General features: G+C 40.1%; 1 protein-coding gene across 1 annotated transcript in view; it reads right to left on the minus strand.

The window, feature by feature from the left end:
- Window positions 1-13166, minus strand: part of LOC112103316 (probable ATP-dependent RNA helicase DDX60) — a 78462-nt gene that overhangs the window by 44654 nt on the left and 20642 nt on the right. Inside the window, 6 exon segments of the mRNA XM_029910673.1 lie at window positions 1988-2103; window positions 3275-3377; window positions 4496-4651; window positions 9229-9370; window positions 10018-10213; window positions 11481-11590. Coding sequence (XP_029766533.1) covers window positions 1988-2103; window positions 3275-3377; window positions 4496-4651; window positions 9229-9370; window positions 10018-10213; window positions 11481-11590 — 823 coding nt within the window.

The raw sequence follows: 13166 nt of genomic DNA on the forward strand, positions 1-13166 counted from the left end.
GGGACCCTGTGGGTGAGAATGGTCCCAGAGCCCGCGCTCCAGCCCAAGCATCTACACGGCAGTTTTACAGCCCCACAGCCTGAGCCCTGCGAGCCTGAGTCAGCTGACCTGGGCCAGCCAGGTGTTTAACTGCTATGTAGACATACCCTATGGGGTTAGGCAGCAGCTGGGTAGTACTTTTGAGAATGTGAGTGGCACCAAAGTGTTAGACTAAAGAGGCATGTTGTTGTGAATCTGGACCCTAGACCTTGCAATGCTAAGTAAAGCAATGGATCTTTGAAAATCTAGGCATTGGGCACCTAAAGATGCAGATAGGTACCTAGTGGGATTTTCAAAAACTCTTGGATGCCAGCACATAACCTTCAAAGGAAATCCCATTCGGTCCCTTTTTGCCTCTTTAGGTGCCTAAATACTTTTAAAAATCTGGCTCAAAGATATTATACTCTCAGTAATAAGTCATATACCACCATGAATCATTTCATATTGACCCTTACATAAGTGTTCAAACTACAGTAGTAAAGATTTCTCATTAAGAGGGGCAATGTTAAACAGTTTACACAAAGTTTACATTACAATAAATAATAATGAGAAGGTGTTACTTAAGCCAGGGTAGAAAGTTGGTTAAAACAACTTAATAGTAAAACTTCATAGCAGCTGAGAGGTCTTGTCATGAGAGGGATGTGGTAGTTTCTTTTGAAGTTATATTCACCAGTGCTTCTCAAGTGGCTGAACATCAAGGAGCAATGCCAAATATCTTCTCTAGACCATATATCATAGAGATTCAAAGGTTTCTTTAAAGTTGGTCATTTTTTTAGAAAGCTGAATTAGAAGCCATTTTTAAGTGCTACTAATTAAATTACTTAACTTAAAAGTAAAAATATAAAGCAGCTCATCTATCTGCAACATATAGCAACTGGGCTGGAGTGGAAAAGATGACTAATGTAATGGATTGTGGAGTTCCACCAGGAATGAATTTGTCCAAAGCTGTTAAAGAAGCACATCCAACATCAATTATAATATGGCTTGAGACACTTATTGGTCAAAGCCTTTTTCTATTCTAGTTTATTCTGTTCTAGTCACATTCTTATCCTATGCCCATAGTCATGACAGCTGAGCATCTGGCCACTTTGTGTTTTGTGGGGATTAAACATGAATATGACACTATCACTAGACATATATACATAGCAGGTGTACATATCCATTATGTAAATAGTAAAGTGATACCAGAGATGAATCTGACGCATTGAGTTTACACTAGTTATTTTATAAATGAATAACTATCTGTTAATAATCACACAGAATTCCTGCAAAACTCCTCATAAGATGTTTTATTCACGATATAATGCTCTGGCAGATGGTAATTTTTCAACAGAGCAGTAGTTTTGTATGCAAGTGGCTGGTAGCCCCTCAAATGTATATTTAATTCGATAATACAAATGTGCAAATCTAAGATCAATGTTGAGTCCTGGTTTATTTTCTGGTTATCTGAAAATAGGAAAAATTGCCAGAAAATTAAAAAGTATACAAGTTATTTTGCTTTCTAATGCTATTTTCATAGGGTAAATCTAGCCTTGCCCCCATTTGCGGAGTCATCTGAAACCTTATGCATATAAACTGAGTAGTTAAATACAGTTACCCAAACTGCAATTTTAAATACCAAATTGTATGTGTACATACATATTGTCTATGTGCAAATTTCTGCACAAGGGGAAAAAAATTTGCACACATTTTTGCAAAAGGGAGCCTCATGAAAATATGGCTTGTAGCATTGATTGTGTCATAACTCCTTGGGCTATTCAAGATAAATTTATGTAATCAGGCAAAATATATTTAATATAAAACTAATTATTGTAATACCTTTTTGAAGTATATTTATATAATATGTGGAAAATTATCTGGAATTACAGCAGTCTTTCCTCTAAAATGTGATAACCTTGACAACAGTAGAGTTTTATCCAACTAGACAAGTAGATTTTATGTTTTTTACCATCATTGCTGCACTTCGTTCTGTCATAATCATCACTGAGTGGTTTGCCTGAATGCCAGTGCCGAAGTTCATCAAATTCTGTTTGTTTAATAAGTGAAGTAACTGCAGGATTATTGCTGAAAAATACACACAGTATATACAGTGATACTTATGTATGTTTAGTTTTCTGGCACATCCTACATAACAAGCCTTATACCCACTTAATTATAAACAAAATGTTTTGACATTCATTGAAATACATAATACTGACTAGAAGAGCATGTCATACCGAAGAGATCTTTTTGTTCACCTGATATTCTTAATTCTTCTGTGGCAGCCACCTGATTGCTCATGACTTCATTTTGCTCTAGTGGCATCCTGTCCTCCCCACTTAATTTTTTATGGATTAGTGAAGAATCATATAGCATAAGTCACAGAACTAATCTTTAATAGGTGCACATCTGTATTGTCTGACTTCATATTTGATACTTAGTTTAGTACAAATCCACATTTCTTGGCCACAGAAACAAATAAGTTCCATGCACAATTTTGTCAAAGCCAGGAACTGGATTTGGGAGTCAGTACAAGAGGGGTACATCCTTTGTGTGTCACAGAACACAGCTCGGTGAGGACTCCCTGAGTGGGAATGCGTAGCAGGTGTCTGAGCAGAGCAGGGGAACTCCAAGGAAGGGACAAATGGAGAGAATCTACTGTCACAAAGATTCTCCACTCACAGCAGGGGCTCATTGAGGGTTTAAACGGCTACTAACCCCCAGAGTGGAGCAACTCTGAAGCAATTTATTGGCCTGGGTGGAGGGAAAGATTTCCTCCTCCTGCCCCCCCAGTACAGAGCCTGTTACTAGGGTTAAATTATGTTATCCATAAAATCTATGAATCTATAGTTACTTAAACTTTATACAGGCAAAGCTCTCATTTGAATCAATTTGCATTCTGTGATTGGCTTCTCTGGGATCAGTATCTGGCTCTTCAAGTACACGTATGGTAAAAGCAGCTACTTGAAACTGTAGAGCAAACATTATCAGAGACTATAATGCTAATCAACAACTGCATAAAGAATACAACATGGAGTCAGGATTTAGAGTCGGAGTCATCCTTACCCTGCACCTAATGTTAATATTTACACCAGTTCAAAGTGGATATAAAATACTACCTAACTGAACAGTAGCATTTTATGCTGCTTTGCACAAGTGTAAATAATGACATAGGATGCAGGGCAGTGAAGAATCAGCCCATAGTATCTCATTTAATTAAAAAAGAAAAACCCAGACAAATGTCAAAAGAATGTACCTGCTTAAAATAGGTAAATCTGCCAAAACAGCTCCAGCATAATCTTCAACAAGGTCAGATTTCACTGGGATGAGCCCTATACTAGGAATTTCTTCCTTAGATTCTTTGCAGCGTGAATGAAAATGTGATAAATACTGGTTAACTAAAACATACACTCTTATGTTACCTTCTGCAATTCCAAAGAGAAAAACGTATATACAACATCCTGCTAATTTTTGTCAAGTGTATGTTATAAATCAAATTGTAACAAGAAATACAAGATAAGTAATAATCAGTGATGTCAAAGCAGAATTTGTAATATTATGGTATACATTTAATATAAATTATGAGCCTGATTGTAAATGGCCTCTGTGATGATTCACAAGAGATGTGGGGAACACAAGAGACCTCCTTTTATATTACAAAAGTCTTCTGGAGAACACTTCAGTGTTTTAACAAAACATTTGAAAAGCTTAACCGAAGTTACCCTCAAGTATGGAAAGAATAAATGCCTGATAAAGATAAACAGTGAAAGTCACACATCTTGCAGCCCAGTCCAGATGCGGGGGCTAAATGGTCCTTAAGCCAACTTTGCATCCTTCTGATTCTGGGCTGCTATGTGGCTCCCAGTGTAATTAGCCCAGAGGGCATGTTTAGGTTGCAGCATCCTCCCAGGGCTGCCCTATGGGCTGCAGTGCTGCCTGGAATCTCCACAGCACTGTATGCTATAGACCTACCCCTGCCATACTTGTCCCTGCTCCAGCTCTGCCCCCAGCACGCTCCACATGCCAGGGCTTGTGAGGAAGTCCTTGAGAGACAGCCTTCTTGCTATCTACCACAGTGCCTGCACATTGAGAAAATTCATCCGCAGACTGAAACAGGGCTTTTAGATTATCATTTTCTTTACTCTGCTTTAGGCCTTTTGCCAGCACAAAGCGCCTGGTTTGGGGCTGAAAATCAAATCCACAGGGTGCCATCCTGGCCCCAGTGAAGTCAATAGCAAAATTCCCCTTGACTTCAATGGGGCCAAGATTTCATGCATAGGGCCTAATCAGACTCCTTTTGGCATCAAATGGGAGTTTTGTCACTGACTTCAATGAACAGACCCATAAAGTCATAAATTATTAGAAGGGAAAGAATTAAAAAGCTCATAACTGTATAGCACTTTGACTATGTAAAACATTTTATAACTGGCAATTATTATTATGCTTATATCAGTCATTTTTATACAGTTGTTAGTACCTTTAAATACCATTTGTTTCTGTTCAAGAAACAGTTGTGAAGTGGTTCTCACTGGGAAAGCATCTCCAAAATCACAGCTGGCAGCTAATTTTGTTACCGTATTCCACAGATACTGGTATTCACACTTAATTTCCTTGCCCAATTCAAAATGTAACCCTATGCACACACACAAAAAGAAAAATGAGATTTTACAATGAAAGTTCTCTGGAAAAGGGACTGCCTCTTTATCTGTGTTTATACAGCATCCGCAATAATAGGGCCCAATTCTGACAGTGTCCTTTGGGTATTACAACAGGGCAGAAAGGGTGCATTCACAATTGTTGGTAGCCATAGATATATATAATGTATCTAAATATGGTCAGGAAAATATATTGGGGAGTATACAAATAGCAATTTTAGGCCTCGATTCTGCAACTGAAGCCCATGAGACCCTGAATAAAGATGGGGGTTCTCCCCCAAAAAACCTCATTGCAGGATCTGGGCTTTAGAAAATTCCCTTTATTCCCCAAAGAATAATGGATGGTGTTATAAATGCCAACTATTGTTATATGCCCAATTTATACTTTCTTTGAAAGTTCCTTCAAGATTGTTTGGATTAGACATATGCAGGAGACCTGAACCTTTAGACTGGATTCATTTTACTGCATAAATTGCTTTCATGGGCCCAAATTACCCTTCCTACAGAGAAACCCTTGGAAGAGGATGTCAGGAGAGCAGGAAAGCTCTGGAAGAAGTTCCTGCTACAAAGCTTCATCCTCAACCTGTTGTGTTGCTAGCTCTCACAATTTTATTGTTAGTCTCCTGATATCAGACGGTTTTCTTAAAGCCCAAGCTCCCACATTCATGTGATTTCATGACATCTCAATTTCATTTTTTAAAGTTTCTAGCCCTCACAGTTACTCTTATGAAAATTGTCATGAGATCTTTAATGTCTATATAGAGCAGACAGAACCCCAGTTTTTAAAGTTTTATTTGAAACAAAAGGATTAAAAATAAAAACTTCCTGGGATTTTAACCTGCAACTCCAGTGATTCAAGGATCAGAACCTGCTCCCTATTCTGGCTTCTTTGAGCTACTCTGACAAAACAAAACAGGTGAGAAAGCTGGCCAAATTTAAAAGGAATCCCCCAACATCTGTTGGGAAAATAACACGGTAGGGCACAGATTACCCAACAAGTTCTTGGAATGTATGGAGACATTTTTTTAGTTCAGAAGGTGGAGCAAGCTACTAAGGGAGAGGCTGTCTAGATTTCATTTTGACAAATAGGGAGGAAATAGTTGAGAATTTGAAAGTGGAAGGCAGCTTAGGTGAGTGTGTTCATGAAATGATGGAGTTCATGATTCTAAGAAATGGTAAAAGGGAAAACAGCACAATAAAGATAATGGATTTCAACAAGGCAGACTTTAGCAAACTCAGGAAGTTGGTACATAAGATCCCATGGGAAGCAAGTCTAAGGGAAAAAACAGTTCAAGAGCATTGGCAGTTTTTCAAAGAGACATTATTAAGGGCAGAAGAGCAAACTATCCCACTGTGTAGGAAAGATAGGAAATATGGCAAGAGACCACCTGGGTTTAACCAGGAGATCTTCAATTATCTGAAACTCAAAAAAGAGTCATACAAAATGTGGTAACTAGGTCGAATTACAAAGGATGAATATAAACCAATACAAAAGGATGTAGTGACAAAATTAGAAAAGCCAAGGCACAAAGCAAGATTAAACTAACTAGAGATATAAAGCGTAACAAGAAAGCATTCTACAAATATATTAGAAGCAAGAGGAAGACCAAGGACAGGGTAGGCCCATTATTCAATGGGGGCGGGGGAGGGGGACAATAACAGAAAATGTGGAAATGGCTGAAGTGCCAAATTACCTTTTTGTTTCAGTTTTCACTAAAAAGGTTAGTAGCGATTGGATGTATAACATAGTGAATGCCAGTGAAAATGATGTAGGATCAGAGGCTAAAATAGGGAAAGAACAAGTTAAAAATTATTTAGACAAGTTAGATGTCTTCAAGTCACCAGGATCAGATGAAATACATCCTAGAATACTCAAGCAGTTGACTTAGGAGATATCTGAGCCATTAGTAATTATCTTTGAAAAGTCATGGAAGATGGGAGAGGTTCCAGAGAACTGGAAAAGGGCAAACACAGTGCCCATCTATGAAAAGCGAAATAAGGACAACCCAGGGTATTATAGACCAGTCAGCTTAACTTCAGTACCCAGAAATATAATGGAGCAAATAATTAAGCAATCAATTTTCAAATACCTAGAAGATAATAAAGGTGATAAGTAATAGTCAGCATGGATTTGTCAAGAACAAATCATGTCAAACCAACCTCATAGCTTTTTTTGACAGAGTAACAAGCCCTGTGGATAGGGGAAAAGCAGTAGATCTGGTATATCTTGACTTTAGTAAGGATTTTCATACTGTCTCGCATGACCTTCTCATAAACAAACTAGGGAAATACAAACTAGAAGGAGCTACTATAAGGTGGTTGCATAACTGGTTGGAAAACTATTTCCAGAGAATAGTTATCAGTGGTTCACAGCCAAGCTGGAAGGGCATATTAAGTGAGGTCTTGCAGGGATCAGTTCTGGGTCCGGTTCTGTTCGATATATTCATCAATGATTTAGATAATGGCATAGAGAGTACACTTATGAAGTTTACGGACAATACCAAGCTGGAGGGTTGCAAGTGCTTTTGAGGATAGGATTAACATTCAAAATGATCTGGACAAACTGGAGAAAGTAAACAGAATGAAATTCAATAAGGACAAATGCAAAGTACTCCACTTAGGAAGGAACAATCAGTTGCATACATACAAAATGGGAAATGACTGCCTAGGAAAGAGTACGGCAGAAAGGGATCTGGGGGTCATAGTGATCACAAGCTAAATATGAGTCAACAGTGTAACACTGTTGCAAAAAAAGCAAACATTATTCTGGGATGTATTAGCAGAAGTGTTGTAAGGAAGACAATTGCTGTAAGTAAATAAATTGCTGTAAGTAAGTAAAAGAGTTTCCATGCAGCTTGCAGAGATCTCACCACTCAAGAAAGAGATCCTGGAGTCATTGTGTATAGTTCTCTGAAAACATCCACTCAATGTGCAGCGGCAGTCAAAAAAGTGAACAGAATGCTGGGAATAATTAAGAAAGGGATAGATAATAGGACAGAAAATATCATGTTGCCGCTATATAAATCCATGGTATGCCCACATCTTGAATACTGTGAGCAGATGTGGTCGCCCCATCTCAAAAAAGATATATTGGAATTGGAAAAGGTTCAGAAAAGGGCAACAAAAATGATTAGCGGTATGGAATGGCTTCCGTATGAGGAGAGATTAATAAGACTGGGACTTTTCAGCTTGGAAAAGAGACGGTTAAGGGGAGATATGATTGAGGTCTATAAAATCATGACTGGTGTAGAGAAAGTAGATAAGGAAGTGTTGTTTACTACTTCTCATAACACAAGAACTAGGGGGTCACCAAATGAAATTAATAGGCAGCAGGTTTAAAACAAATAAAAGGAAGTATTTCGTCACACAATGCACAGTCAACCTGTGGAACTCCTTGCCAGAGGATGTTGTGAAGGCCAAGACCATAACAGGGTTCAAAAAAGAACTAGATAAATTCATGGAGGATAGGTCCATCAGTGGCTATTAGCCAGGATAGGCAGGAATGGTGTCCCTAGCTTCTGTTTGCCAGAAGCTGGGAATAAGCAACAGGGGATGGATCACTTGATGATTACCTGTTCTGTTCATTCCCTCTGGGGCACCTGGCATTTGCCACAGTCAGAACACAGGATACTAGGCTAGATAGACCTTTGCTCTGACTAGGGCCATTCTTATGTTAAGTAATTCTTCCACTCTACTCCACACTGATTATGCCTCAACTGGAGTATTGTATCCAGTTCCAGGCACCACATTTCAGGAAAGATGTGGACAAACTGGAGAAAGTCCAGAGAAGCACCAGAAAAATTATTACATGTCTAGACAACATGATATATGGGGGAAGATTGGAAAAATTGGGTTTTAGTCTGGAGAAGAGAAGACTGAGAGGGGACATAACAGTTTTCAAGTACATAAAAGGTTGTTACAAGGAGGAGGGAGAAAAATTGTTCTCCTTAACTTCTGAGGATAGGCCAAGAAGCAATGGACTTAAATTGTAGCAAGGGTGGTTTAGGTTGGACACTAGGAAGAACTTCCTAACTCTCTGGGTAGTTAAGCACTGGAGTAAATTGCCCAGGGAGGTTGTGGAATCTCCATCACTGGAGATTTTTAAGATTTTTAAACACCTGTCAGGGATGGTCTAGATAATACTTAGTCCTGCCATGAGTGCAGGGGACTGGACTAGATGACCACTTGAGGTCACTTCCAGTACTACAATTCTATGAACATAAGACAATCCTCAAGTGGCACGGAGTCCTTATAGTCTAACCTATACCACCTCCCCTCCTTGCTTTTGCATATTCATAGCGACATGGGTGTGACCAGGGAAAGTGGGTCTGAACAGATTCTTGTTAAGTGACAGGAGCTATGCATCTAATTCTCTGGATTCAGTACTGAAAATGCTTTTTCCACTATTCCATAAAATAACTTTATTACTATATATAACAGTAATATAATATATACACACACACATACTCATTAGCTAATACTTTTGCTTTTCATTTATAAACTTAATAAAATTAGATATTAAAAAAGCAAATTATTCAAGTGCAAAGATAAATACCTGAGCAGTATTCTATTTCATAGTAATGTGAAAGATTCTTTAACAGTGAATTGTCCCTTAAATCAGGCAGGTGAGTTAAATCCAATTTCCAGTCACTTTCATCATTTAGTTGCTTCAGAACAAAATAGTCACAATGTTGTTGCTATTAAAAAAATGCAGTTAATTCTTACATAGCACTTTTTATCTGAAGAGCTCAAAGCACTTTACAAAAGAAGTTATGTCGATCCCATTTTTACAGACTGGTAAAATGAAGCAGTGAGAGGTGATGTGACTTGTCTAAGGTCACACAGCAGGTCAGTGGCAGAGCTTGGAATATAAAGTCAGTCTTGTACTCCCAGACTACCTACTGGACCACTCTGCTTCAACGGCAAGCTGTTCAAACTCCACTTGCTTTTAAAAGATCTAAAGACCTTCCAGCCTGCCACTGTACTATGTACAATACATTTGTATGGTGTGGCCAGGGGCAGGGCTGGCTCCAGGGTTTTGGCTGCCCCAAGCAGCCAAACAAAAAAAAAAAAAGAAAAGAAAAAAAGCCGTGATCGCGATCTGCGGCGACAATTCGGCGGGAGGTCCTTCGCTCCGAGCAGGAGTGAGGGACCGTCCGCCGAATTGCCGCCAAACAGCTAGACGTGCCGCCCCTCACCGAAGTGGCCGCCCCAAGCACCTGCTTGGTAAGCTGGTGCCTGGAGCCGGCCCTGGCCAGGGAGCTAGAGTACCCTACCAAGAAAAGGAAAAGGGAGGCATTTGCTGCACCCGATGCCAGAGGAGGCAAGGCCCTGGTACACCTACCATGATTATAAATGGTAAAACTTGCTTAGTCCAGCAGGAATTGATTATCCTAATCCGAGCTCGTTGTGAAAGAGGCAAGTGGAGAAGAAAAACCACACTGAGGCACTGCAATCTACACAGGTCTGCGGCTTCTTCCAGTGTTAATGATTCACTTTTCTCCTATTGGGACATAACCAATATATGGTTCACTAAGTACCTCAATAATAAATATTAATTAATGGTGAACATAATTAATATTAAAAATATAATTCAGTGATTTTTCACTTTGTCAGTTCAGCTAAAACTTTACTGTTATACATTTTGTATGTTACAATCACTTCTGGCTATACTTAGTTCATCACGTGCCTTTTATTGTAGCATTAGATAACTGAGGATCAATTATCACTTCCACTTTCATTATAAATCCAAGAGGGAAGTAATGTGACCATTGAAAATCATATGGAATTTAGTAAACCAATTATCAATCTGTCTGGATAGAAATTACGTTATTTTAAGATGAGAAGCTAATATTTAAATAGAGTCCTATGTGGGTTTTTTCTCTTTGTAAACCCTATTAATTAATTTTGAGATAGTTATCATAGTTACTTTTTCAATATGTTCCTACGATCTACCATATGTGCTACTCTACATATATGCTGTTACACTGCTTCCATCTTAGACTAATTAAAACATAAGACCTTTAGCATAATTATATATTAAAAAGGGATATTGATGAAGGGTTACATATGGCAAGGAAGAAATTGAGACTTTTTCCCTGAACACAAAAAATATGAAAAATTATATTCCTCTACAGTGGTTATTATACTGTTGTGTATGAGGAACGGGAAAAAAGAGTAATAGGCAAGATTGCCTCCTAAGGTAAAACTTCTCAGGAAAGAGGCCATGGGACCCAGTTCCAAACCCCATGGATTCCTTGGGGATTCCAGGGGCCTCAGTAGGTGGCATAATGCCCTGTTCCTTCACACCAACTATGGCCCAGAGCAGCTCCATCCCTACCTATGGTGCAACTCCATTGGAGCACCATTGCCAGGAACTCTTTCTGGCTATGACTGCCCACTTTTAAGTGGGGATCCCCTTAAGTGGGGATCTCATCCACAGAGAGGATTCTGTAGAAAAGATAATACAGCCCCAATCCACATCATTTTTAGTCAGAGGGGTGGTAGTAGGATGAAGTTCACCCCCCGGTCCACTCACTCTTCTGCCAATCCGCCCAGTCGATGTTCCCTTTTCATGCAGTTCTCTGGACCAGCAGATACACAGAGGAAGCAAGACATGGTGCTGCAGAAGCCACTGGGACCCTCTTCAGCATGGGATCTTGGGGGACAATCCTCTCCAACATGACCAAAATATTTATGTTAAGAGAATGAACAGGTGATGAGAAGTTATGAAGAAATCTCACCTTTTGACTGAATTTTTTTGTTAGTTGTTCCTTTGTTTCCTCAGGGACTTTTGCATTTTCTAACATGTTACTGTACATTTTTAATCCCACTATACATGTAAGAACACAAACAATACATCTAATGTCGGATCCTTCTGGCCACAGGTGCTTCAACAGCAAAATAGTCCGACATACCTATAATCATAAGGTGTTAATATTATTATTTTTATAATGAAAAGATTATAAAGGAGACATTTACATTTATCTTTATATAACTCAATCAATGAAGAAAAGCAGTACATCAAGATATACAGAAGGGAAAAAAAGTTAGTTAAAATAGTTTCATTTTCTGCTCCTGGGATAGTGAGTTATTAAAAACTTAGGTTTTTAAAAGCAATTCTACTACAATCCAAAGCCCACTAAATATTTCTATTGACTTCAAGAGACTTTCAATGAGGCCCCATGTGGAAAAAGCCAGTAGTTTGGGGGGTGAATATCAGCTTCTGGAACCAGCTGGTCTGGCTCCAACTGAAGTCAATGGGAGCTTTGCTATTGTCTTCGATAGGACTATAAGAAGGTCAATGGCAGAGTAGGCATATTTAGTACTTAAAAAACTGAATGGGAAAACAAGTCATAAAAATGCACCCTCAAACTCTTGGATTTGGTGGTCCTCAACTAAGCTAGTGCCACCAATTGATTTCTGACAGGGGAATTTATACTCGGGGTGGCAGAGGGTTTGTAATTGTTGAAAATTATTGTTTAAGCTCATGAAGGAAGATTTACAATGTTTCTGTATAGCAGGGGTGGCCAACTTGTGGCTCTGAAGCCACATGCGGCCCTTCAGAAGATAATATGTGGCTCCTGCTAGGAGCCGACTCTGGGGGGAAATGGTGGGTGCTCAGCACCCACCGGCAGCCCTATCAGCCCCAACTCCATCCTCCAGCATCTCCCGCCTGCCGGCATCCCCCCAATCAGCGCCTCCTCCCTCCCCCCTGCCTCCTTCCCGCTGCAATCAGCCTTTTCGCGGTGGCGTTCAGGAGGCTCTGGGGGGGAGGGCGGAGGAGTGAGGATGCGGAGTAAAGCCCCCCTCCCTCCCCTAGTGCCTCCTGCCTGCCGCGATCAGTTGTTTCACTGTGTTGAGGAGGCTCTGGGGGGAGGGAGAAGAGAGAGGACATGGTGCACACCCTCCTCCCTCCCCCAGCGCCACCTCCTCCCTCCCTGTGCCTCCCGCCCACCACAATCAGCTGTTTTGCAATGTGCAGGAGGCTCGGGCGGGGGGTGGAGGAGGAGCGAGGACACGGCTCACTTATGGGGGGGTGAGAAGAGGCGGGGCGGAGGTGGGGGTGGGAACTTGGGGAAAGGGGTGGAGTGGGGGGCGGGGCCTGGGACAGAGCCGGGGTCCAGCACCCCCTGGCCAGCACAAGTGTCTCCTTGAATAAAGCACATGGTGACTAGCTGGTGTGGAAATTTGTAATCAAAATTTTTCTTACACCATCTAACAATGGAAGGCAAGTGCAAACAGAAAAGAAAATACACAGATGAAAATTGAGGCTTCCAACAGGAGTGGGAGAATAAGTATTTTTTCATTGAATGTAATGGTAAGGCCATGTGTCTTCTTTGCCAGACGTGTATCTCTCAGTCCAAATCTTCAAACTTGCATAATTTCGCTTTGAGCCATGCACATATGGATCAAGAATTCCCACAAGGTTCTGAACTCCGCACTTTAAAACTGAAAACTTTGAAAAAACAAACAGCTGTAGAAGCCCAGTTC

Source organism: Terrapene carolina, unplaced genomic scaffold, assembly GCF_002925995.2.
Source record: "Terrapene carolina triunguis isolate 2854851 unplaced genomic scaffold, T_m_triunguis-2.0 Scaffold66, whole genome shotgun sequence".
Lineage (NCBI taxonomy): Eukaryota > Metazoa > Chordata > Testudines > Emydidae > Terrapene > Terrapene triunguis.